This window comes from Camelus ferus, chromosome 33, assembly GCF_009834535.1.
Source record: "Camelus ferus isolate YT-003-E chromosome 33, BCGSAC_Cfer_1.0, whole genome shotgun sequence".
NCBI lineage: Eukaryota > Metazoa > Chordata > Mammalia > Artiodactyla > Camelidae > Camelus > Camelus ferus.
In genome coordinates this window covers 12,613,994-12,640,891 of record NC_045728.1, presented here as the reverse complement: position 1 = coordinate 12,640,891, position 26,898 = coordinate 12,613,994, and the positions used below count along the sequence as shown (strand labels likewise).

Sequence of the window (26,898 nt, the reverse complement as noted above, 5' to 3'; positions counted from 1 at the left end):
TGTGTGCAAGGTTTTATTTTGGAAAAGCTGTGCAGAAAAAATTCAACAAAATGTTGCTGTGAAAAGAGAAAACCCAATTTGAAGCATTAAAAACAACAACAACAAAATTCAAACCAACCAACCAGCTCAGAAGAGGGGAGGAGGTCAAGAAGGGAAGGAAGAGGCCCAGCCTGTCCGCAGACGGCTGGCCTCCGGCGGGCAAGGCCATTTCCCTGAGCACTTTGCAGAGGAAGACGGGGTGGTCGCAGGGCTGGAGGGGCAGTCCGGCCGCAGACTCCCCTGCTGGAGCAGCCCAGGCCTGGGGGCCATGTCTGTCCCCAGCCTTGCCAGGCAAGTCGTACCGATCCTTCAGGAAGAAGGGTGGGGGTGACGGTTGACGGAGTCAGGACTGTGTTCCAGGTTGGCTTCTGATCAGGGATAACGAGGCATCTGCTTTCAGGGCAACTGCTGAGCTAAGGGCTGACTGCCACACCAATATGTTCAAGGTCCAAGGAAGGCTTAGGCTGGAAGGTGAGGGAGAGAAGGGGAGAGTCAGCTGTTTCTGGCCCCTGGGTCATTAAAAGGACAGGTATATCCAGGGCTCTTCCCAGCCTCCACCCCTAAGCCCTCTTCCCAAGTGACCCCAGTGATGGTTCGGCTGAGATGCTCTTCTGGCCACACACAGGTGAGGGTCCCCGTGACCCAGGCCCCTGGCTTGCCCTGGAGGAATGAGGACGGAGGCCTGCCCAGCGGGGGTGCCAGTCCCTCATCCAAACCCTCTCCCCAAAAGCTCCTGTTTGGTTGGAGGACGGTCCTGTGGCTGTTGCCAGACTGTTCTCCGGCACCACTCCTCTGCCACTCGTACCTTCAGAAGGCCCCTGCCCTCCCTGAGCGTAGTCTTTAGCCAGAGGGTGCTCTTTAGGCGTCTGGTCCCAGATGGGGGCATCGGGGCTGCCTTCTCCCCAGAGCTCCTGGGACTTTGGAGCAGCTTTCCAAGCTTCCCCAGTCCTAGGAAGGAAGAGCCTGTCCCATGTTGGCTGTCAGGCCTTAGGTCAGCAAATCTGCTCCTCCTTCCCCTGCAACAGGTCTAGGGGTAGGTGCTGGGACAGGCCCCAGTCCCCTTGATCCAGCAGGTCCGGCGCGTGGAGCCCGGAGGTGGTGGGAGGGCACTCGCTCTCTGTCCCGACTCTGCCGGGATCCTGGCTGCTGCAAAGGGGCACTGATTCTAGTTCTGTCCCCTCCTCCTTGGCTTTTCGGCTTCGCTGGGGCCAGTGGCAGGGTCCACTCCGGCAAACTGGGTGAGAGGCCACATTCCTCTGGCTCAAGTATACTTCCAGCAGGTAGTAAATGGTCCAGAAGACGGTGAAACAGCCTATCAGCACCAGGGTCTGGGGGAAAGTCAAACACCTGTTCAGGTAGGGATGGCTTCCCAAAAGCCTACAGCCTTTCTCTGCCCCAAACAATGAGCTCAAGCCCCTCCTTCTAGGGGCCTCCTCTCTCATCACAACCCTGCTCCTCTTGTTCCCCTCAAGGAGTGCCCTTGAGAGTTAGCCCAGTCGAGTGAGGACCCAGGCCTTCCTGACTCCTCACTTCCCAAGTTGCCTTGAGTCCCCCACGGAGGACTAAATTCCCCAGGACATTCCTGCCCACCTGCAGCTTGAGTCTCGGCCCTAGTACCTTGAGGGTGTTAGGGGTGATGGTGTAACCATCTTCCTCGGGAACTTTCAGCCCAGGAGGGCAGGGCAGAGTGAAGCCATCGTGCAGGTATTTTCCACTCATGGCACTTTCTAGAAGCCTGTGGAGAAGAAGGGAGTCAGGGACGGGCCCTGCTCGGTTCCTCTATCATCTGCCTTGTGCATCCTCCCGCCTTACAGATGCAGAACTCCCACAGCAAGAAGGGGAGGGCTGTGCCGTGTGTTCCCAGGGAGGTGGAGCACCCTCAGTGGCCTCCGTCCCCTTACCCCACGAGTCCCCTTCCCTCTGATAAGTGCCTACCTTTGTCTGTCCCTGATGTCCACTGGACTCCACACAGAGCCATAGAGGGTCAGCTGCCACTGCCGGAGGATGCCGGCCTGGGACGCCTCATCTCCTAGAGCCACAAGTGGGGCAGCCCATGAGCCGAGCCCGCTGGTGGCCACTCGGGCAGCAGAGGCCCCGCCTGCCCTGCCCCCTAAAGGGACTCAGACCACATGGGCGGGCCAGTGACCCCGGGGTTCTGCAGACGTGCCTCTGGGGGTGCCCCTCGGAACGGAAAGGGGGACGGTGAGAGGTGGTACCCCAAAGCAGAGAAGTTTTGCCTCTTTCACATTTTGGGGTTTCAGCTGGGATTTTGCTGGGGGAAAAGAAAAAGTCCTCTGCTAAATTAAAAAAAGGTTTGAAAACCACCAGTCCGATGATGAATCCCTAACTTGGCTGGAAGTTGGGGGAGTTGGGTTCAATTTCCAGTCTCTTCACTGAAATACTGCGTGACCTCACACAAGTCACTTCAAACCTCTGGGTGGGCCTCAGTTTAAAAAAAAAATGGTGAAAATTAGTCCTGCCCTTACCTGCCTACCAGGGCTGGCCGGAAGATGGTTATATGTGAAAGAACTTGAAATGTGGTTTCAACAAGGAATTTTTGTTGCTATCCTGAGGAAAAATGGATCAGTCACTTCGCCAAGGAATATGAGAGGTAGTATAAATGAACAAGTTAGGTATCAATGCCCACTTTTTGGATGGGGCATACTTCTTGGCATCTACCCTCTTGGTCCAAGGGCAACCCTATGTACTCCACCTGGGACAGTTTCCGAGGGGACTCTGAGATCCAGAGGGACCAGATGACAACCATGAGAGGCGGGGCCCTGCTGAAGGGGCAGGCAGGCTTACCGACATCCCTGATGACAAGTCTGTAGGTCCCTCTCGCTCTTTCCCCCCAGCACCGCACAGTGGAGAAGGTCCAGTCGTTGAAGCCATTGGGATCCCTGGGGCAAGGACAGAGGAGAAAGAGGGAGGGATGCAGCAGGGAACTGACCTTTTGCCCAGAGACATTTTCTTACTGGTGTAGCAGTTAGCTGACCTACAGCCATCGGGAGGGGCGCCGGCTGTGAGGGTCCTTCAAGTGCTGTCCCTTGCTCCTGGGATCTCAGGGGACGAGTACTTGTGTCATCGTGGTGTAGGGGAAAAAGCAAGTGTGCCAAGAACACGGGCTTGGGAGTCCCATAGATCTAGGCTTACTGTTACTTTCCCAGGCACTTACTCACTCTGTGACTTGTTTCCTCATTTGTAAAAGGAGGTGACAAAGTCTACTCTGCATGGTTCTTATAAGAATGAGAGAAAGCATATGTAAAATGCAGTGCTGAGCGTATTATAAGTGCTTGAACAAAGCATGTAATAAGTCAGGTGCCCACATCAGCCAGTGCCAAGGTAGCTCAGGACAGTGCCAGTGTCCACTTCTGGAAAAGGCCCTTGTTGCAAAGAGAGCTCAGAAGGTGAGGGCACGTGTACGTACGAGTCCATGCTGCGGGGGGCGCCGATAAGGGACATCATGCCACTGGGGCAAAACAGCTTCAGTTCCAAGCTGCCGCGTCGTGGGTGAGTGATGGAGACCGTCACTGCCACGTGCTCCAGGGTCTTCAGCCCCGACATCTCCAGGTCCGTCCTGCTGACTGTGGGAAGTCAGGCTGGGCGACTGGGAAACCAGTCCCATGAACACTTCTGCCCTCACTTCACCCCAACAGACACAGAGGCACATACTCACCGAGGACACATACAAATGTCTACAGCAACCCTAAGTGGGGCCTAGCGGACACTGATAAATGGAAAGGCGCTGCTTTCAAGTTTATAACCTATTTTAGAGTCTAGTTGGGAAGACAGCATATCCCCAAGACACAATACAAGAACCAAATGGAGCAACTTCCATCATTCATTCATCCAAAGAATAATTTACTGAGGACCTCCTACAGTTAAGGCACCAAAACAGATGCTGGGAATATAAAGGTAAATTGGACATGGTCTCTGCCTTCTTCTTTCAAGTGGAAAATGATATGGTATGAAGCATGTACATAACTGATGCTAGAACAGAGATGAGTCAGATGGGTTTAGGCACACAGCAGGGAGACACACTCTGCAGAAGGAAATGAACACAGACTGGTCGAGAGCGTTGGCAGAAGGCACTCTAGAAGGGGAAGCGGCATGTGTACAGGCAGAAGTGGAAATGAACAAGTTTCATATTGAAGGCAATACACAATTTTTTTAAAAAATCAACTGAAATGAATAAATTTCAAGGACATTTTGCTGAGCGAAAATAGCCAATACAAAAAAAGCATACATAGTAAATGATTTCATTTACATAATATTCACAAATAACAGAGCTGTAGAGATGGAGAACGGTTAGTGGCTGCCGGGCGCTAGGGATGGGGCAGAGGGGATGGCTGTGGCCCTAAAGGGCTGACACAGAGTCTTGGGATGGTTTGGTTCTGGATCTTGGTTGTGATGGTGGTTACACAAGGCTACACGTGTGGCAAAACTGCGCACACACACACACACACACAGACACGTGCAAATACAAGTGCATGTCCAACCGGTGAAATCTGAATAATGTCATTCTCTTGGTTTGGATGTTGTCCCAGAATTGTTTGAGACATTAACATCAGGAGAAGGGTGCACAGGGCTTCCCTGAACATTGTTTTGCAACCTCCTGTGAATCTGTAAGTATTTCAAAATAAAAAGTTAAAAAAAAAAACAAACCAACTACTGACGTAGAAGACTCAATTGGGAAATATCAAGCAATTAGGCTGCAATGAGAAATGAGTCTTTCTAAAGCAACTTTTCTTCCGTTAATTCATTCCAACAGGCAAAGCAGAGACCAACACCTTCATTTCACAGATGAAGCGGCTCAGAGAGTTGCTGAAAATATGGGCAGGAGACCTAGGATGGGAAGGGCTTTAAAATTTTATTTTAAACAAGCAACTGAGAGCTATTACAGATTAATGAGCAAGGACAGGAGTGCTGAAGGAAGGTTACTCTTAACAGTTGAGGGTAGGCTGAATCGGAGAAGGAAGGAAAAAAGAGGGGCAGAAAGACCAGCTAAAATGCTACTGCCTATTCTAGGGGTGAGGCATTGCGACCATGGGGAACAATGAAGAAAGAGGAAAGACTCAGGGCTCCCAGTGACTCCCCGTCTGTCCTTCCTAGACTCTGTGCCTCCCGGCCTCCCGCTCAGCCCTCTCTCACTGCGCTCACGTCAGGGAAGAGGACCACCTCCCGTCATCCACTGCGACACCAGTGTTCACCAGGACTACCTACCCCGACGTCATCACTTCACATCCCTTTACCGCCTCACCTGCACAGACCTCCCTCCATCCCATGTCAGCACAGACTCCCACGGCCAGACCCTGGGCCTTGTCATCACCTGGGACTGCTTTGCTTACGAATGGTTTAGTAACTTCCATTGTGGGTTTTATTACATAAGCAGCACAAATTAATTGAAGACAAATCAGAAAAGTAGTTGGGCACAAATGAGAACAGAAAGGCTCCCGCAATTCTTGGTAACACGTTGGTTAAGCATCCTTCCAGACCTCTCTCTGGGCACGTCTGTGTGCAGGTGTGTCTCTTATTAACTCTGTCAACTCACAGAAGCCAATGTCCCACCTTCTCAGAAAGTGACCTCCTGCTCCTCCACCTTCTCCCCTGCCTTCCTGGCCCCTTCATTTTCTTGCTCCTCAAGAGATCCATCAAGCTCCTTTCCTAACTGCCTAAGATCCCAGAGCCCATCCCTCCAACACTCTCTTATTTACACGCTCAAGCTCCCTTTCCTTTCACAGTAAGTCTCTGGCCAAAGCCCAACACCAGATCAGCCGGATTACACCTCTCGTTGGCTGGGCCTTCTTGCTTACGTCTTTCCTATTACAAAGGAAAGACAAACAAACCCTTTCTCAACTTTTCCCTTCCGCCTACCAGTGTTAAGAGCATGGGCTCTGGAGCCACCCGGCCTGGGTTCAAATCCCTCTCTGCCATTTGCTAGCTCTGAGAATTAGGTTACTTTCCTTCTCTGTGAAATGTCCCCATTATATTCCATGCCGTATCAATTTAAGGTACACTCTCTGTCTCCCACTTGCTGCGTACCTGGGGTCCTGGGTTCTGGAGAATAAATTTCCCAGCTCCTGCCTGGATAACGAAGGGGCCGTCACCTGGCTACCAAGGATGGGAGAAGACACCTGGGAGTCTACCTTTTAGTGGAGCCCTCGCTTTAGTCTCATACCTCATCTCTGTCTTCTGCAGGACATGGGGCCTCCGAGTCCGGAGCCTCTGGGGGTTCTGGGGCATGAATGGGCTTGTTGTTAATATCACCCTTGCAGGTATTGGGTTTGCAATTTTCTTAGCCCTGTTCACTTCTCCAGTCATTTTCCATCTTCCAAAAATGTGTTGAAATCTCTCATTTGCTGTGGTCTCCTCTCTCATTCTCTTTGTCCTTGTGCTTAGACCACTTTTATTCCTTTATTCTTACTTTGGTGAAGTTTTGGGAGAAAGCAGAGATAAAAGCATGTGTTCAATTTGCCATCTGTAAACAGAATCCTTCTCCTGTCCCCATGAATTCTTCAACCCACTGCAGTCTAGCTCTTGCTCCCATAAATACACTGAAACACTGTGTTCTTAAAGTCACTACGGCCTCCTTGATAAACCAGGGACGCCCTCAGTCCTTGTCCCTTGCCCTTTCTCATTGAACTGCCCTAGATTCCCGTGACACCACCCTCCTGGTTCTTCTCCAACCTCTCAGGCATCTCTTCTCCATTCTCTTCTGAGGGCCCCTTTCCTCTCCACCCCTTTAATGTCAGGCTGTGTCCTAGGTCCTCTTTTATCCTTGTCTACCCCCCAACCCTAGTGATCTCATTCTTTCCCAGACCTTTTTCTTCCATTTTTAGGCTGGTGACTCCCAAACCATGGCCTCCAGTCTAGACCTTCAAACTTATTTATTCAACTGTTTTCTGGCTACCACCCCTAGATGTTGCACAGAAGCCTCAAACACAGCAGGGCCAAAATTCTCTTCCTCAGTCCTTCATACTCCATGCCCTCGCCCAAACTTGTTCTTCCTCCTGGGTTCTTAATCTCATGTGATGGCATCACCATCTAACCAGTTATCCAAGCTAAACACACACACACACACACACACATACATATATATACACACATATAAATATATACACACATTTATATATAAATTTGCACTATAGAAAATTTCAGACATATATAAAAATGGAGAGAATAGATGTTCTCAACACCTCACTTCAATAATTACCAATATATGGTCAATCTTGTTTCATCGATGACCCCCACTTCCTCCCCTTCCCAGATTCTTTTGACGGCATCCCCAGGCATCATATCATTGCATCAGTGAAGATTTTGCATGTATCTCTAAAAGGTAAGGCCCTGGGAAGCTCTCTGACTGCTCTCCTTCTCCCTAACTGCCAACATCAATTGGTGACAATTCACTTTGAAGGCTCCCCACGGACCTCAAGATAAAGGCCGAACTCCTTGCCATGGCAGACACAGTTCTATGTGGTCCTGCCAGCCCAGGTTCAGGTCTTCCTCTGCCCCTCACAAGCCATGCTCCAGCCACATCACTCGACTTGCATTCCCTGAAGACACTACGGACTCTGCACGCATTGCCCCTGCTGCCTGGATGTCCCTTCCTCGCCTCATCTCCTGACCAGTGTACCTGGTGGAACTCGGGTCAGCCACAGCTGCTCTGAGAACCCTCCTGTGTCTTCCCTGGTGGCAGGAGGCACCTGCGTCATCTGTATCGCAGTGCCTGTAACACTGTGTTCCACCTGCAGGCAGGACTATCTTCCCTCCCAGACTGTGAGCTCTTTGAGGGCAAGAATCATGCCTTATCTCTGAATCCCTAGAACTTAGTATAGTGCCTGGGATGGGGTAGGTCTCACATACTTGTAAAATGAATGAGTCAATCAACCAAGAGACATATCAGAAAAATAAATAAAAGACTAAATTGCAGGGGAAGTCCTGGGGAGAGGCAAGGGATGTAGACAGATGGAAAACTCCTGAGTTTCAAGTTTGGGAGCCCAGGGAATGGGGATGGCACTCACAGAACTGAGAGCAGCTTGGAAAGAGAGCTGGTTTTTGAGAGGCGATAATGACATCTACAACTGTGTACATTTTAAGTGTAATGTATTGGTGGAAAAAATCAACAGCACACAGTGATTTAGGAATAGAAAGACGGAGGAAAATATTCCTGGCGTAGTTGGAGGGGAGCATTAACATGGCAGATAAGGGGCTAACGGAGAGTAAGTAACATGCTGCAGGCCACTACAGAACAGGATGGAATCCCAAAAGGGCCTGTGAGAGCTTGTCTGCGTTGGCAGGCGTGCAGAGTGGTGTGCTGCATACATGTCTGTCCCTGTTGGTGTATACAGGGACTGGGGCAGCCACGCATGTGAGAACACAAGAATTACATTGTTAGAGTTAAATGAGTTGGTATATTAAATGAGCTAATACTAAGAGCAGCACTTGGCACATAAAAAGCACTCAGGTCTTAGTCGATGATGGTCATCATTACTACTGTTTTGCCTTTGGCAAGTTCGGGTCTTTTTCAACTCTCCCCCCTTAAGATCCTAGGGCTTTATTTGCTCATAATCTTATGGAAGCTACAAAAATCTCTACCCACCAACCCCCTGCCAAGCTCACTGGTGACAGATCAGAGTAAGAGATGTCGATCTAGGAATCATTTGTGGAGAGCTGAAGCCACAAACACAGCTGCACAGTCGAGGAAGCAAATGCAGAGGGAGGATCAAGGATGTGGGATGAGCCTTTGAGGCACTGGTGGTTTGGGAGTAGTGAGAAGAGAGAACAAAAAGACTAAGTTCCTAGTATTTTCTTATGGTTTTTTATATTTCTGTGGTATTGTAATTGACTATACTTCAATTAAAAAAATAAAAAAAGACCAAGTTCCCCAGGGCAGAGAAGCCAGGAGGGGGCCATGGAGCAAAGCAGGTCATGGCAGGCAGCTGGAGGAGGAGGGAGGCTGCCACACAGGCCTCGCTAGTCCGGTCAGACAAGGTCAGACAAGAAGGTGGAGAAGAATGAGCTGTGAGCTGGCCCCGGGTCTGACCAGGAAAGGGGTGCCAGGAGTGGTGAAGGAAGTCTGTGGCCGTGAAGGGTGGAGCGGGTGTGATACAGGTGAGCAATTGTATCACACTGTGATACAAATGGTATATCACATTTGAAAAGGTGACCTACTGGCTGGAGGGTGGCAGGGACTTCAGTTTGCTTCCTAACAAGTGCTGGGGGGCTTTGAAGGCAGGAGGGTGAATCTGTGTGGAGGGAAAGCCTGAGCTGGAGGGGAAGATTCGGAGAAGTGAAGGAACTGGACTCAAGCAGAGGCAGGGGGAGGAGGGGGGAACCGGCACGTGGACTGCGAACCAGGAAAGAGGGTAATTGCAAGCCACATTCAGGAATCTTCAGTAAATCCACACAGGCGCCCTTGTGTTTAGATACTCCCCCCAAAGCCCGCCCTCCCTCCTACCTTCTGGTAGAGATTTCAGACCCAGAGTCAGAGCTGAAGGAACCGAGGGGCCCCAATCCCCTTCCCCCTACATCTTCCTGCCAAAGGGGAGAAAAGACAAGCTGTCTTGCTCCAGAGCTGCCCCGCCCCAGAAGGTGGCCACCAGCCACACGTGGCTATTTACATTCAACTACAATAACAGAAAAACTTAGTTCCTCAGCCACACTAGCCGCGTGTTTAAGTCTTCAGTAGCCTCACGTGATGTGAGCAGCCCAGACAGAGAACATTTCTATCATCGTGGGAAGTTCTCTTGGACACCACGACTCTGGAGTCTTAGCGGTATTTCACCTCCTCTTCCATCTCAGGATGTTCAACTTCCTCTGCCTTACAAAGAGTTCACTTTCCAACCCTTGGACACTGAATTGCCCAGGTCTTGGTGGGAAAAGACTACCGCTTGGCTACAGGGGAAGAGGTTTCCTGACTGTCCGGGACCGAGCTGCTCAGCTCTGCATGAACTGGACATACTTCCTGGAGCCTCCAAGCACACCCACAAGCTTGGACCTTCTACTGTCTGCTCAGGGGTGAATGAAGTCACTACAGAGGGGAGCCACCTTTGCTGACCTCAGAAATCAGCAGTTCTGCTTACCGCCCTCCAAACCAATGAAGTTCCATCAGCAAAACTCCCTGAGTCTTTACCCCCCTTTCTCCATCCTACTCTCTCCACTATCCCACCTCCTGCCCTCCTCCACCCAGGACAACCTGTCCTTCTTTCTCTTGCTTCCTAGTGACACACAGGCAGTTGCCAAATGCCTCTATACTGAGGGAGGTTTGTCCACATGCCGGGGAACATCCCTGGTTGGTGGGAAGCAGAGGATGGTGAAGCTGGAAAGGACCCTAACCCTCTCCTAAGTCAACCCCCTTGTTGGATGGATGCGACTGTGGGTTACTCTGTTTCTTAAATGAGAGGAAGCAGCCCTAGATGGGAGGTCAAAGCTAAAAAGCATACTGTCTCCGAGACAGGCGAGCACAAAGCCCTGGGGTTCCTACTGAACTGCATTCCTGGGAATGTTCCTGCTCTCCTCTGCCTGGGCTGAGGCTTCATGCCCTTTCCAAGATAGCATTCCTTTTACGGAAAATGCAATGAACCGAGCCATGGATTTCCTTCCACGTAGAGGGAAACTGGGCAAGTGCTGGACATGGTTGGGGAGCGAGACAATGGAACTCTTCCCAGTGAAACCTCCGCCCAAGGGGAGCTGCCCGACCTTCCCTTCTGAGATCCCATCTTTGGCCATTCCTCCTCTCGCCATTACTCTGGTTTGATTGCTTCCTAGGAGAATGGAAAAAGTGAAGACAAAGTTCCATTTGGGTACAAAGCATGACACGCTTCAATCTTCACAAAAAAGTAGTGAATAACTCTGTTTGTTAAAATTCCTTGAGGGAAAAATTCCCCAAGGAACTGGTGGTAGAGAAAATTCTCCAGTGTGAACTCCGGGAAATCTGCAGACAGACAGTCCTCTATCACGATATCCCAGTCCGACTGCCCTCTCCTCTGGGAAGGGGTTCAACCTCCGTGCTCAACATAAGACTGCATCTCTGACTGACAAGAGACAGCCCTGGTGGCCCGCGTGCAGTGGAGGCGGGGTGGAGGGAGGGCAACCACAGTCTAGGAAGCCCCCGTGGACTCCCCTGTCTTACCCCCAGCAGACCCCATCTGACCCTCTCTGTATCGGGCAAGCCTGTGAACCAAAGGAAGAACCCCCCAACCCTTTTACGTCATCCAAAGGCTACTGGGCTGAGAAGAATCGCCTGGCAAGTTCCTAGCGTGGAACTCAATGGAACATCCTTCAGCTCTCGCCTGTCTCCCAGTCCCAGTCCCAGCCCTCCCGCCAGCCTTTCTAATCGGTTGCTCGGCAGCAACTTCCCACCACCAGCAACTCAGGAGAAAGGTCTTGTTTAAGCAGCCGGGGGGCCAGCCAACTCAGAAGCAGCAACATGTCCTAAAATGGTCAAAGAAAACTCCACAGGTTTGGCTGGAGCTCAGCTCCTAAAGGAAGGGGGTAGGACCCGGCAGGGAGGATGAGTCTAACTTCTCCATCAGCCCGCCCCAAACCTCAGGCCCAAGATTAACCCCCTTTCTGCTGACTACTTACCATTCCACAGGACCTCCAGGGGGCGGGCAGATAGCGGGACAGCCCTGTTCTCTTTCAACACGGGGCTGACGTAGGACACTAAGTAAGGGACTGACGTCCAGACCTGTTAAAGGAAGGGGTGGGCGAATGAACCAACAAGACAGATCTTACACACACACTCTCATCACTTGATCTTTAGGGACCAGCCGTTTCTACTTCTCGCCTCCTCATCACCTTCTCTCAGTCCCGAGGCTTCTGCTGACACCCTGGAGGCTTCTGCTGACACCCTGGAGTGCTCGCTATGGCACCAAATCAAGGCACCGGAGGAAATGCTGTGTCCAGGGTGGCAGAGGAGAAACAGAGCACCCAAGGGGCCCACACGGGACTCAGGCCCACTTACTCTCCACCAGTAGTTTAGAAACTTTAACTATAGTGCTGAACCTGCTTTTTCATTTGTAAAATGGCTCTCAGACGACATCAACATTCATTAAGCACTGACATGTAACAGGCTCTGTCATTCAGCCCCAACTCTCGGTCACCGCATGCAGGACCCCCTCTCCCTGTTCACCTTGGCTGCGTTAACGAGTCTCCAAGCATTGAGCAGGCCGAACCCGTGCTGGTGGCTGTGGCTGAAGCCCGCCTCATTGGTGATCCAATCAGCACGGCGGTCCTCGTACTGAGAGGACAGAGGTCCTGGTTAGCCCCTAGGATTTTAGGTTTCCCTGCTCGCCTTGCTGACTGATCCCATCCAGACTCTCCCACCAAGGCTGCTAGGAATGGATTCCCCAAGGAAAGCTGGACAAAGGGTCAAAGTCCCGTGATGTCCCATCGCTGCCTCTACACCGGGAGCCTGGCTGGAGCGCTCCTTTGCAGGTAAACTGGTGGCAGCAGAACAGGGACAAATGAATTTAGGTCTGTGGTCTTGATGGGGTCCCCACATCTGTTCCACACACATGTAACTCTGGGAGGGATTTGGCCCCTAAGGTTTGGGACCTCTAGAATCTGAAGCCTCCTGATACTTGCAAGTCCTTATAACCAAAGCTCTGGGGTAGGCGGGGCCAGGTCGTTTGTCCTGCGAGGATCTCACCTGGGTGGCCGTGAAGACGATGATGTGCTGGACGTCACGCCACGTGAGGCAGGGCCGCACCTGTAGCATCAGGGCTATCATGCCCGCTGCCAGAGGGGCTGCGGCGGAGGTCCCTGTGTGGCCCTCCGTGCAGCCTGTGCCCTTCTGAAGGTCCCAGTCCGTGGTCACCTGGGAAATGGGATGGAGTAGAGGGGGACTGAGTTAGAGACTGAGTTCCCAGGTGCCATGGAGAGAGGGGGCGCAGGACCAGGCCTCAGAACCAGCCTCTGGGCGGGAGGGGAGGGGAGCCCTTCCATTGCAAGAGACCAGAGGGAGGCCTCCTGGCAGGTCAGGATGAAGGAGATCCTTCATCCTTCCAGGCCTCAAAAGAGAGTCTGTGGAGAAGTGAGAAAGGGGGAATAAAAATGAAAGTGTTACAGATGAGGGTCTGGTTGTAGGGGGAAAGGGGATGGAGACAGGGGAGAGGCCCCATGTGCGGAGGACAGTTTCCCGATTCCTGCTCCTCTGATGACCCCTTACCGAATTCTCTACCCACCCCCCAGCCCCCAACCCTCCAACCCCTACAGCCTTTTGAGACAGAGGAAGTGGCGGGGGAGCCCCTGGGCCCCAGCTGGAGCTGGGACAACAGTGACGGCACCATTCAAGGAAATCCAAGTTAGCAGCTCAGCGATAGGGGCTGGAGTGACATCAGTGTGAACAAAGGGAGTGTGTTCCCAGGAAGAGGAAACTGCCCCCTTGCCCACCCGTGGGCTCGGCATGGGCCTAGCAGCGTCTACACTGCCTGCCCCACCTGTGCCGATCGACAGGCCAAGAGGCCTCCCTGCTCTGGGCCTGGTGCCTTGGGGTGGTTTCCTCCAGTCCCCTTCTCTACCTGTGGTCCTGAGTGGGGAGGTGACAGTGGGGGTGGGGCGTTGCCTGGAGAGACACATGGCATCCGTCTGGCACCAAGTTTTTTTTGTGTTCCAATCAACCCTGGAGCCACAGAGGGTTTAGCTGAGGAGGGTTCTCCCTACATCGGCTCCACGATGTGGCACTCCGGGTCTAGCACACGGTGCTGATGTGAAGACCAGAAAATCTTTTACTTCCAAACTTCTCTCCTGGGTCAGAGACCAGGGTGCTAACTTCTGCTAAGAGCTACCCTTCCTCCCTTTTCCTGACTGCTTGCCTTCCAGCTGTTGCAGCAGCTGCCAAGAGATGTCATTTTCACTCAGACACCACGCACTCGCAGAAGAGGAGGGGAAAGCGCTCCAGGCTGTAGTCTCAATGAGAGTGGGAAGCCTGGTCTCTGCCAGGGAGCAGATTGGTTTTTTCCTGTTAAGGAAACAGCCTCGCAGTGACAGTCTAGTGTGTAGCTGTGAGGCCCGTGAACTTGCCTAGAGTGGCAGGAGCCCCTGGGCAGCCACAGGAAAGGGCAGGGAAGGGCCCGGGGTGAGTGCGTTCCCTAGGATTCTGCTCGGACAGTCCCTGCTCGTCCTCCCGACCAGCCTCGCCTGGGGTAGGGGTGGTGTCCTCTGCACCCAGACCCCCCACCGGCTGAGCAAAGCCTCTTGCCCTTTTAGTCCACTCCCTTTTCCCTTCTCCTGGGGTTGGGGGTGGGGTGGGCTGGGGTCATCTGGCGCAGAACCTTGGAACACTGTGTTGACCAGCAGTCATTTAGTGGCAAAACAGAATTTCAGTTTTGGAAAATGAATTTGACCCCGAGGAAGACAAAGCAGCCTAATTCCCAATGGCCCCAGAGAGACCTCCCAACCCTGGGCCACTGGAGAAATCCGACACTGCCTGGCTCCGGCCCAGCTCTTCCCGAGAGCCCCCTGTGCCCAGGCCGTGGACGCAGGCAGGGAGCTCTAGGACGAGGGTCCAGGGACCTGGCTTGAACCTGCCAGAAGGGAGCTGGGCCAGCCGGGTGTCGGCGCTGGACCCTGAATTCTTTCACAGGTTCCCACAGCCTGAGAAGCTCCACTCCCTGCCCCAGCCTCTTGTTTGCTGTGGCTCCAGTTCCAGCTCCAAGGAAAGAGCTGTCTCTCGGGCTGGCTGAGACATTCTTGACTCCTTTTCCCGCCCATTCTGTGAGGACAACCACTAGCTTTACTCCTGAGGATGAAAGAACATGACCAGAACTCACAGTATTTACATAAGGGCTGCAAAGCAATAGAATGATGATCTTTTTTTTAAGCCCACAGAAATTAGCCAAAGCTCCCATTCTACCAAAGGAAGGCATTTTAAAGAGGTTTTTTAATCAATGGGATGCTTGGTAATTTCTATACCAATATGTTTGTAAGTTAAAAATTTAAAGATAAAAACCACTGACACAGATTTAGAGTCCTCAGCTCCATCCTTCCAACAGCTGCACACCCTTAGGGGCACAGACCCGCTAGGGAGGAGAAGCCTGTTGGGTGGGGGCAGGGAGTGGGGACCAGGGGGACACTCACAATGCTCCGGAGCATCTTGTCCCCACCACTGAAGGTGACTGCCAGCATGGAGGCGCACTCCTCCGCATAGAAAGGCATCCGTCCCTCCTCGTCTACAGCACCTGGGGGCAGAGTCGGGGACATGGGAGCTGAGATAAGGGCCTGATGACATTAGAGTCATCTCTGAGTTATCATCTGGGAGGTTGTCCTGAATTGAAGAAATGATCTCAGTGGCCCAAGTGCCTCAGAGGGCCCACATCCTCACCTGAACAGGCCACCTCAAATGGCAGAGAGTATTCTGTGCCCTAAGACTATTCTTTCAATGGGCTCCAGGCTGAAACTGGGGGCATTCGGCCTCAGTACCGACTCATCCACTCACACGTGCGTCTTCCTCAGCTCTTATCACTGACCTACCGTGAGTCACACGCTTGAGGCACTGGGGCCATGGGAAGAGGCCACAGTCCTGATCTCAAGGAGCCTACAGTCAAGGGAGGAAGTTGGGTAAGTGAATAAATACAACTGGGCTGGTCAGTGCTACGGTGGGGAGCACAGGAAAAGGGCATTTAATTTAGGCCAGTTGGGGAGGTGGGTCAGGGAAGGCTTCAAGGAGGAGGGAGGTGACCCATGGATGGTAAGGAGGTACAGAGCAGAGGTCTAACCACCTGTGGGCGTTTTTGGCCGGGGTGGGGGGTATCTCCAGAGGAAGGGTTGAACATGCTACCAGGTAAGGGGGGCTTGAGATCCTCTGAGAGCAGGGCAGAGCCTCAAGAGAAGAGATTACACACACACACTTAGATAGGCACTGGGAAACTGGGGGCACACCCAGACACATGGGCCCCTCACCTCTGAGTGACACACACACCCAGAGACATGGTCCCCTCATGACTAAGTGACACACACACACCCAGACACTGAGTCTCTCTTTCTCTCTCTCACACACACACACACACAATTTCACAGGTGCAGGCGCACGCACAGTGGGACACAGCCGCTACCTATGGTGATGGTGTAGATGGAGTTGGCGTAGCCGTCATAGTTGCAGTTGTCGTTGTGCTGGCCCCCATTGCCACTGGCGACCACAAAGATGCTCCCAAAGCCCTGGCGGCCAGCGATCACCCCATGTTGCAAGGCAGCCTGAGGAGCAAAAACGCCCGGGTCAGTTAAGGAGCTCATAGGAAGACCCCGACCATCCTGCCAGCCGCCCTCACCTCCCTTTCTAGAAGGAAAAGAAAAATAGGCTCAAAGACACGGGGCATGGGACAGAGAGATTTAAAGGTAGACACAAGAGCGGGAGGAAGCTTTTAGTGGAACAACTGTTTGCCAGATATGCTCTGCTATCAGAGAGGGTGGAGCCGGAAACGGGGAGCCCAGCACAAAACCAAAGCAAACAATCTCAAAGCACTGGTGCACTTCTAAGAATGTGTCCCCCGCACTCCCGCCCCAAGTTAGAAGTGCTCATCCCCAAAGGAGGTGGTAAGGCCACGTGGCGCAGGTCTGGCACTGCAGATGGGGGTGGGCCGGGAGCAGCTGTAGGAACTGAATGAAGAGGGCGTCTTAGATCTCCGAAGCCTCTGTGTGGTTCCCAGTTACCTTCCCAAGCTGATGGGGGCCGTCCACTGTCTTTCCATCGTCATCTGGTCCCCAGCTGTTGGGAGATACCCAGTGGGAAGAGCCAGAGCCAGGCTGTGGTTGCCCACCCAGACCCCCAAGTCTCAGTGGCTGCCCCTCCACCTGGGCGCTTCTCCTCCTCCCCAGGGCGCTAGCACAGGACTCCCACAATTAAAGGACACAGGGGTCAAAGGTCTGGCCCTCACTCCAAAGTGGAAAACGGAAGTACGTGCTAAGGTTCTTTACCTTGGAAACTTTCCCAGTTTAGGGCTACTTCAACTTTCCCCGTAAAAACCCTTTCTCAGGTCCCAGGGGGCAGGGGACAGTACATACTGGTAGAGAGGGTTGGGAGGCCACCCTTCTCCCAATTAGGGAACTAACACTAGGCCTGAAGGCAGAGAACCTGCGGAGAAGTATGCAATCTGTGTAAGCTCTCAGGTCTGAGGAGTTCTCTATTCTTCCTCTAAAAGGAAAAGTACACTGTGGATGAGGTCACGGACTGACAGGAGATACTGGTTGGAGAAGAAAGGGAACCATCAATGCTGTGGGGGCGGCCCAACCTCAGTTCCTCCTTATCACCAGCCCCTCCCTGCCATAACCACAGCCTGAATCTGCAGGAGCGTTTCTGTGTGTGTGGGGGGGGTGGGGATCGGTGGTGGGTATTCAGCTCAGCTGTGGTTGGAGAGGAATGCCCACTTTCTTCCAGAGCCTTGAGTTTAATAACTCAAATAAATAAATACGAGGCAGGATGGAGCACTCCTTGTGTGGCGACCTGATCACTGGGGTGACGTGGGGCTTAAGACTGAGAACCCAGTGGCTGGGGTCTGAAGAGATGAGGGCAGTGGACTTACAGCCTCTCCTGCTGGGACCTGCCCGAGTCAGCCCACCTTGCTGTTCTCTGGTTGCAGGATGCGCCCAGCACCCCGGCCTCTCACCTTGTTCCTGGCTCTGTCTCACCTGCAGCTGTAGATGTCATTGATCTGATAGTGCTTGTTGAATGCCACGGCCTCCATGCTGTCTGTGAGGGGTCCATCCAGTACCCGGATACCTAGGTAGTGAAGGCCACACCAGCTCCTCAATAAGGCTGCTCCCTCGACGGGCAGCTGGGTGGTGGGGGCCTGTGTGGAGACTTACTATTCCCTCTAAGTGCTCTTGGGTGTTTTTTAAATTTTTATACCATGGGCACGTACCTCCCCAGAAATTTTTTTTTAATGTGATGTTAAATCTTAGACTTTAAGGATCATGGGGTCGAGTGGGAAGAGGCACAGGCTAGAATGCAGGGATCCCAGGTTCCCACCTTAAGTGCATCCTTAAACATAAAACACTGCTGTGCTGCTGGACACATAGAGGGTGTTCAATAGATGGCACTCACTACCATTACCACTCCCATGGACGCCCACTCTCACCCTCTAAAATGGGTGGGTCACACCCTGGTCATCACACAGGGATAAACGGAGCTTTCAGAAGGGAGCTGGGCCCTGAAGGTTTCTGGCTCTCTCTGTAGCCCCATTTCCAGAGAGGGCTGCTGACCTCTGCTGGTGTATAAGAAAAACACAGCCACCCCAGTCCAACCTCACAAGTGCAGGACACCCAGGCAGTGAAGGCCACACCAGCTTTTATGAGTGTTTATGAGGAATCACAGGGAGGACATCCCCATTCTTTCCCTTCACCTTCTGCCTTGATGGACAAAAACCAAGAGGCAAAGGAGCCCTAGAACCACTGCCAGTGGGGACCAGGGCTGCTGAGCTCTCTTGGAAGGATGGAAAGCAGACGGTGACCATCAGAAGGGCTGGGAGACATGGAAGCTGGGAGAGGAGCCTCCAGAGACAGGGGGTCAAGGAAGGAGGGCAGCTGAGGAGGCAACTGGTAAACTACGAAGATACAGAGTGGGGAGGGTAGATCTCAGTGGTAGAGGGCATGCTTAGCGTGCACGAGGTTCTGGGTTCAATCCCTAGTACCTCCATAAAATAAAATAAATAAATAAAGTTGATTACCACCCCCCCCCCAAAAAAAAAAAACCTCAACACAGAGACAACACCGATAAGCAAAAGGAGCAGAGAAGGAAGACTCATCACAGGATGTGTCTGTGAGGCTGGCCTGGAAGGTACCTGCTATGCGGCTCCCGAATGCCACCCCCACGGCACAGAAGCTGTTGTTGGGCACAGCAGCGATCTCTCCGGCGCATCGCGTGCCGTGGTGGTTGCCGTTCTCCACGTCCGGGTGGGGCATGGGGTCGGGGTCATTGGAGTTGAGGTCATAGCTGCCCTCGGGACTCTGAAACATTGCAGGGGGTGGAGTGACAAGTGGTCACTCACCGGTTACAAGGGGTCAGGTCTTGGAGCTCAGGGAGAGCAGGGAGCTGGGGGTTTGGGGCTCGGAGCCAGCACAGCAGGCCACGTGGGCCATGAGATAGGAAGACGGGACACACTGGGGCCAAACTGGGGAGTGCTACGGCTCTCCGCAAACCTCTCTCTGGGCCACTATAGAAATGTGCTTGGGAAAGCTGGGATAAAGGGGATTGAGAGCTACCTGAAGGCCAGGCTTTAGAGAGCGGAAGGCACTCAGGACTCGTTTGGAGAGGGAAGTCGCTGGCAGGGGCCACTCCTTACTCCCCAGGACAGGGAGTGGCAGCAGGAACCAGGAAGTGTCACTCAGGACACTCTCCCCTGCTGAGCTGGAGCCACTTCCTGCATCCTAACTGCCAGGCTGGAACACTGGCCGGGGACTAGGAGCAGGGGAAGACTCCCCCACCTCGCAGGCCCTTTTGTTTGGCCTAGTGGCCTCAGAGAAAGGGGATGAGCCTGAGGCAATGTCAGGGCCCAGGTAAAGACAAGCGGGCGGGGCAGGTTGTCCCAGGGCTGCTCACATAGTTGGGCGCGATGTCCTGGATGGTGTGCTCCACGCCGTCGTCCACTACAACCACAGTCACCCCTCGCCCGGTTACGTTGCGCTCCCATACACCCGTCACGTTGATGTCCCTGCCGGGGCTCCGCCGGTTATTCTGTAAGAGAAACAGGGTTCAGAATTATTCTCCGAGCCTTGGGAATCCAGTGACGCACAGCATAGCCCACAGAGGGACAAGTTATAGCGAGTAGCCCCTTTCCATTCTTAGCCGCCATCAAGGAGCCAGAGATAGGTTGTGGACTAGCAGGTGGAGGTGGAGTCAGAGCCAAGGAGAGACAGGTGAGAGCTTTGCCACAACATAGGTCTTCAGGAAAGCTTGGCATTTTTCACAGGCAAAAAAGGGGAAATGATGTCTAGGGTTAAGGGTCGGATAGTACAATTCTCGTGCCATATACTACATATTTTATGAACATTATATACTATAATGCTAGTAGTTAACTCACAAAGTGTTTCCCACGCATCAGGTACAATGTATATTTCATTTAACCACAACCATTACAAATGTCCATTTTACAGAGGGGGAAACTGAGGCACAGAGAGGTTAAGCAGCTCACCCAAAGGCACATGCTGGTAAGTGGCAGGCAGCCCAGGCAGCCTGCCCCAGCACCCACCCCCTGACACTGCAGTCTGCTGGCTCTCTAGGAGTGAGCACAGGGGAGAGGGGGGTAGAGTCGAGGATGAAGCCCACCACTGAACCCCTACAAATGTCTCCTCAAGCAAAGGATGGGGGTTACTGGAGTCACGCAGACAAAAGCCCACCAAAGCACTGGATGCCCCCGACCTAGCTATCTGAAGCGGGAAGCTGCAGGGCTGGACTCACCAGGTGCCACTGCTGTGGGTACTTGGGGTCATTGAAGTGGACACTGCGCTTGGTCCGCTTGAGCAGCCTCTGCTCTGAGTGCCAGCGCACAGCTTCATGCCTTGTCAGCACAGCCTCCACCTGCTGCCGGAAGGCTGCTACCTGCCGGGCCTGCTGGTGCCCAGCAGGCTGGACCAAAAGGTAGTGCCCATGGAGCTCCCCAATGCGTCCCACGTTCATCAGCCCTGCTGCCTGGGCCAGAGCATCTGCCCACTGCTCCAGTGCCTCTTCCTCCCCTTCGCCTTTGGGGCCGTCCAGATGCACAGCCCAGCTTAGCCCCCCTGGACCCTGGGCCCTGGGCCCACCTGCCCCAACCAGGCCCATAACCCAGGGAAGCAGTAAGAAGAGCCCGGCTAACTCCAGCCAGAGGCAAGCGGGCAGGCCCAGGGGGGCATCCGAATGCGGCACTTTCTGCCTCCCCTTCGGCATCAGAGCAGTAGGCTGTAGACGGAGAGAAAGGACATCAGAGATAAGAGCGCTGATAATGGCAGAAATCCGAGAGGGAAACTGAGTATCTATGTATTACACCTGGAAACCCTTAATCCACACCTTTTAAATCATTAAACATTTGATTCTCTCTTTTTATTTACATTTATCCCCAGGGATAAGCCCCTGGTGGGGAGTGTGGGCCAGCATTAACCCCAGTGGCTACCTCGATAGCATGCTTATCACAAGATAATCAAGCAGCAGGTCCGGCTGCTAACAGGCACCACACTGCTCTTCCCCATGGTGGCCCAGAAAAGGGCTCAAAAGTCTCATCACTCCTGAAAATTCCTGGCAGAGTCACGACATTTCTTTAGAAGAGACCCTCCTCCTTTATTTAGAGGGGACAGAAAACTTCCCCCAGATGACTTCTCAGTCCCACTGTCCTGAAGATTAACTCCCTCACTGTGGAGCCTCATTCCCACCTGGTCTTTGAGTGAGGTCGAGCTCCTGGATTGGCTAACCACCTCATGCTCATTTTGTGCAAATGGAGAAAGGGCATCACTCTCCCTGTGAGCAGCGCTGACTCCGAGCACAGACGGCAGACCTGTAGGCCCAAGAAAAGAAACGGTGTCTTTCCAAAGCCAGGGGAACAAGCAGAGGTTAGCCATGAACTCCAGGACCTGTGACCAAAGAAACTGCCGATGATCAAGTATCATTTCCAAGAATCTCAAAGAGGTCATAGACTGGGACTGAACTGAAACAGTAAGGCCAAATCAGTACGAAACCCAGAAACCCTCCTTCTTTTCTTAACCATCACGCCACCACCCTCTTTTCTTTTCATTGGATGCCTAGAAGAGGGCTTGAACTCTTACCAAAAACCCCTCTTGAAAAAGTAGGGAGTACTGTGTCCCAGAAATCCAAGTGGTAGTTAACTTCCTGATTTCTGTATCTCTGAAGGATGCCAGGGGAAATAAGGGTAGGCGGGAGGCAGGGGAAATGGGGAAAATCAGAGAATGCAAACAAAACTGAACAGGCGTCAGGCGGCCAATGAGCACCCTGGGGAGAAGGAATGATTGCAAAGCAGCACAAAGGGCTACTCTTAGTCACTAGCTCAGCAAGTTGGCTTAGAAGTGAGGGCTCAAGCTCTAAACCTGGGACTGCCACCCATGGTTTGACAGAAGGCCAGTTGAGAACTGGTGGGCATCTTTGAGGACAGAGACAGGTGAATGGGAACACCTGTGTACCCATAGGCTGCCGGGCTCCTTTAGAAGCATCTGCTCTCTATGGGGCTCACCCTGAGGCAGAGCTTAGTACCCACACACATACCCAAATGGGTCAGTCTCAACACATTACAGAAATGTGGGTATTCTATCTAAGTCTCTTTGGTAAAGGAGAAGGGAACTTCCACCACCTAACATTTCCCTCCAAAAAGCTGCATTTCACATCTCTTTTTTCCTTTTAGGTTCCCAGGCAAATTCCTGCCTGCCCTCCAGCAGCCTCCACTGTCCCAAGATATTCAGGTGTCTTTCCCAGTCTACATACTTTACTAAGCAAAAGAAAATCTCGTTAGATAGCCTGAGAGTGACCTAAGTAGGCAGGCTCATTCAGTCTCAGTAGATCCCATAGATTCTCGGAAGAGAGAAGAAAGCTGACCACCTCTTCCTCCATTCCCCCTGGCAGAGCAGTACTTTACCTCCATCCCCACCCCAGGCTTCTGGGAAGGGAAATGTAAACCCTCTGAAAGCAGATCTCAACTTCACCCAACTGCTAGGCGTGTCTTTACAGCTCTTAGGTGTCAAGAGAGAAAAGGAATGATACGGGCAGCCCAGAGTCCACGATTCTGCTCCCAAGAGACTGTCCTCGCAACCTCTACACCCAGTTCCTAGAAACCAGGTTGCGTGCAGGGGTCAAGTTTCATTGATTTCCTCCACCCTGGCCTCGACTGCCCCGTAAAATGTGCCCCTCTCCTAAGAAGACCCTTACTACCTTGGAATCCACGACCCCGGGACTCCGTCTCCCTGGACTCCCCCACGCCGGGACCGAAGGCGCCGTCTGGGCCGCTCCCTCATCCTCAGACATCGGCTGCGCCCAGTTCTAGACCACCCGACTTCCAATGCCCCACCCCCACCGAGTTCCCAACTCACCGGCCCGGCCGCAGCTGCTGCCGCCGCCTCCCTGCGGAAACTCGCGGCTTCCCAGGAGCCGGAGGAGCCAGTGACAGTAGCATCACTTCCGCTCGGCGGCGCAGCCAATCAGCGGCGGGTCCCCGGGCAGGCGGACCGGCCGGGAGCCACCGGCGCTAGGGAGCAGGCTCCTTTGGGCATCCTCCACCGACAGAGCAGCGTGCGGGTGTGGTGGGCGCTCCTCGCCGGGCCCCACCGCCCCGAATTCTCGTGGCATCTTCAAGAGGGGCCCTCTCCATAGGGACCGTCCTCTCCTTAAAGGCGTCCTCTGGAAAGGGCATCTCGGTTGCGACCTTTAAAAACACCTCGTTCCTCTTCTCTCTCTAATCGCCATGACCCTGACTTTCCCTGTAACCTTCCTAGGGAGGGTCTTCCCTCCACCAGGTCTCCTTCCTTCTTCCGGTCGCATCTACCTGGGTCCCTGCGCTGGGAGAGAGTCCACTAGCATCTTGGGGATTTCCGCAGAGTCCGCGTCCCCGCGACCATGCCAGCTCCGGCCGCCAGAGGGCGCCGTCGGGGGCGGCGCGGTGCCACTGCGGCCTCTCCTCCCTGGGCCGGGCCTCGCCCCCGCCGCTCGTGCCGCCGGAAGTGGGAGGTGTCGCGCGCGGGCCGGCGCTCGACCCCTCCCCCCAGGCTCGGCCGCCCCCTCCCCCCGCTCCGCCCGCTCAGGTGCGTCCCGTCCCTCCCCCCTTCCCTCCCGGGGGCGCGGCGCGGGAGGTGTGTGCGGGGTTGGCGCGCGGGCTGGGGGGCTGCGGCGCGAGGGGATGGGGGGCGAGGCGGGGGGCGTGGAGGGAGCTGCGGGGACGGGGGCGGGGGTCCTGGCCTAGAAGTGGGACGGGGGCTGGCAGCCGGGCGGTGGGCAGAGGGCCAGGTGCTGAGGGGCTCTAGCCGGAGGAGGCGGCCAGCTGCGCCAGCCCCTTGCGGAGGGCGGCCGCGGCCACCAGCGCTGCTTCCCCCCATTGTCCCCTTCGCGACCGTCCCCCAGTCTTCCCCGAGGACCCGTCGCTCCTGGCGTCGCCGTCTGGCTGGTGGTCGCCGCCGGATTGCAGTGCGCGGCTTCCCTGGGCACCTTCTGCTTTCCGCTCCCCACCGCAGCCTCCTGCCAGATGTCCCTTGTCCCCCTCCTCTCTGGGCTTTCAGCCACGGAGTTGCACGTAGGACCCGTGCCCTGTGGTTCTTCCGTTTACCGGGCACCAAGGACCCCTGACCCGGGCTCTGCTGGGGCAGGACATTTGCATCATATCTGAGCGAGCAGGAAAGGCGACCTGGGGCCCATTTTCTCCTGGGAGTTTGTGTGATGGGGGAAACTGAGGCACAGAATGTCTCTGGCCTGGGACTGAAGTGTTGACACAGCCCAGTCTCCCTGCCTGCTCTGTGAGGGCCAGAGATGTGCCTGTGATGCTGTTAAAATAAAAACAAGAATTTAAGCCCATGTTACGCCCCATGCCCCCACCCCCAGATACATATATTTTTTATCATTTCTCTTCATCATAGAGGGCCCTGAATTTGTCCTGTAACGTAAAGAATGACCTTTTGATCTAAGAAAATCATCTGTCCCAGTTCCCTTACTTGGATTACCCTGTTTTTCAGCGTCTCATTTTCATACTGGGGTAACCAAGATTCACATACCCTTGCACCTCTGTAGTAAGTCTGGAAGAGTCTGTACCTTCCTCAGTCAGTGGTTGTCAGATTCTTCCCGTCTGTGGGGAACACAGGAAAAGTGAAAGATCCTTTGATTGCCCAATAAAATATTGGCTTTTCTCTCACACACGAACACCTCCAAAAACATTCACTTAAGGCAATGAAGAATGCTTTTAATGTAACAGCTATAGAGTGATTTTAAATGACTTGTTACTAGGCCCCAAAATACAATCTTTGTAAGTGATGTTAGGCAAGGTAGGTATGTGCACCATTTGGAAGAGTCTCACAGACTATGTGGTCTGCTGTCTGTGAGACTGCATTTCTGCCTAAAGTGAAAAAGCTTTGCACAGTTACATGTATACGGTGATGTTTGAGGATTGATGTCCCCTGAGACCTGTTGCAAGTAATGACCTTTTTAGTACTCTACTACAGAATACTGTTAAGTGTTTTCTCCTGGAGCCCAGCTTTTTCTTTGTGTTTCGTTCCTGTTGTGACTCTGTTGTATGGACATCCTGAGGGGGAAAGATCCGTTTGCTTTGAAATTTTGGAACTTGTAGCCTGTATTTTGTTTCTGAATGAACAGAGCATGATGGCGGCACCTGAGGTGGCTGGCGCGGTGGCCACCGCTCCCAGTCCTCCGGAATCCTCTTCTAGTGCGTGTGCTTCCAAATCAGACGAAGGTCTCCCAGATGGTCTAAGGTAACGTGTGGATTGCCGACCTGCAAGGTTTCATTTGGGTAAAGGGCTTTGGAGATGGGCTTCTTCTGGAAGTGTCGTTGGCCTTTCCTCTTTTTGGCTTTAGTGGCATTGCACTAGATTAAGCTTTTTAAAGCTAAGGATTATCTGATCTGTATTTGTGTTTCTGGTACCCAACCCAGTGACACCCAGCAGGCATGCTAAATGTTCATTGAGTAAATAGGGGCCAAACTCATTTGAAAATGCAAATATTTCCCACCTTATGTTTATTTAATTATATGTCTTTATATTATATCTGTATATATGTATTTCATTCTACATTATATACATGCACGTAGACACATATATATGTACACACGTATATTTATATGTAGTTATTTATCTATATCTGCCTATAGATAAATAGATAGCTTTGGTAATATGGCTTACTGCCTCATGTATGTATTTTGCCTTCCATCTAAATTCTTTAGGACAGGAACTATGATTACCCAACCCTACATTTTACCTAGGTTACAACATTGTACTGGGTTAATGATATATCCTCCTTCAACTCTTTTGTAGGGTACCTAGCACCTAAGACAATAGACAACACTGTTCTCACAGCTTTATATGTGTTAATACATTTAATTCTCATAACAGTCCCAGGAGATAGGTGCTAATACTGTCATTCCCATTTATAGAGAGGCTAGTAACTTGCCCAAGGTTACCAAGCTATGTTGGAGTCAGTGTTTGAACCCAGGCTTGTCTGACTCCAGCATACTTAATAAATATTTGTTGAAATGAAGAGAACTTTGTTAGTGAGGCATAGTGGAGAAAATGTGAAGTAAACCTAACCATAAACTTGGATCTTCATTTTATAAATAAAATCAGCCGCATACTACTGGTAATAATAAGAGCAGCTAAGCTTTATTGAGTGTTTACTGTGTGCCGGAGCCAAATGCTTCATATGCTTTATCTTATGTAATCCTCACAATAATCCTGTTAGGTAGGTAATATTATTTCTGTTTTACAAATGAAGTTCAGCAACTTACCTAGAGTTAAACAGCTGATAAATAACAGAGTCAGGATTCAAACCCAGCTACTGTCTACGCCCAAATTTATAATTAAGTGTCCCCCACACCCCACTTAATTCCCAGCGAGGAGTCAGCTTATAGTGTTTATAAAGATTTTTATGTTACAAGATGCTCTCTGCATCATTTTATTTTGGACGGGAAGAACTGTTGAGGTAAGAAAGGCACAATGACCTGGAGCCTCAGTAAGTGGTAGTTTGGGGGTACTTAAGTGCATCAGTTGACAGAGTCAGTTTTATTTAAAAAAAAAAAAGGCAAGGAAATTTAACATGATTTGGTCTTTATTCCTGGGTGAAGGACTCAACAGTTGCGAATGTTGGATGTCATTGTAAATAGGTTTTGAAGATCTCTTTTAAAAGCAGTGTGTTACATGGTTGTGGCAAACAGTGAAACAACTTCTGGTGTTATCCGT

General features: G+C 52.5%; 2 protein-coding genes across 6 annotated transcripts in view; one reads left to right on the top strand and one right to left on the bottom strand.

The window, feature by feature from the left end:
- Window positions 1-23,178, bottom strand: PCSK7 (proprotein convertase subtilisin/kexin type 7). Of its 3 annotated transcripts, XR_001364762.2 has the most exons (18): window positions 23,041-23,177; window positions 21,379-21,500; window positions 20,432-20,911; window positions 19,574-19,708; window positions 18,816-18,981; window positions 17,665-17,755; window positions 16,690-16,744; window positions 16,095-16,233; window positions 15,121-15,221; window positions 12,692-12,859; window positions 12,173-12,280; window positions 11,626-11,728; window positions 3,467-3,623; window positions 2,845-2,939; window positions 1,975-2,068; window positions 1,657-1,774; window positions 845-1,367; window positions 1-503 (listed from the first exon to the last, which is right to left on the bottom strand). XR_001364762.2 is itself a non-coding variant. In XM_006175340.3 (17 exons), the coding sequence occupies exons 3-17, from the start codon at window positions 20,897-20,899 to the stop codon at window positions 1,032-1,034; spliced, it is 2,334 nt and encodes a 777-aa protein (XP_006175402.2). In that variant the 5' UTR covers window positions 20,900-20,911; window positions 21,379-21,500; window positions 23,041-23,177; the 3' UTR covers window positions 1-1,031. The 3 variants fall into 3 exon arrangements, 1 of the variants encoding a protein (XP_006175402.2); XM_006175340.3 differs by having other exon boundaries at window positions 1-1,367; XR_004316815.1 differs by lacking the exons at window positions 1-503; window positions 845-1,367 and adding an exon at window positions 2,526-2,607 and having other exon boundaries at window positions 1,728-1,774; window positions 23,041-23,178.
- A 444-nt stretch (window positions 23,179-23,622) lies between these two features.
- The window catches only part of RNF214 (ring finger protein 214), a 24,088-nt gene continuing 20,812 nt past the window's right edge, over window positions 23,623-26,898 (top strand). The window contains exons 1-2 of one of the 3 annotated variants that reach the window (XM_032472258.1): window positions 23,623-23,748; window positions 25,304-25,419. In XM_032472258.1, coding sequence (XP_032328149.1) covers window positions 25,307-25,419 — 113 coding nt within the window. In that variant the 5' untranslated portion in view covers window positions 23,623-23,748; window positions 25,304-25,306. Of the gene's footprint in view, window positions 23,749-23,777; window positions 23,797-25,303; window positions 25,420-26,898 lie in introns of those variants that run through there. The other 2 variants (XM_032472260.1, XM_032472259.1) reach the window with 2 other exon arrangements.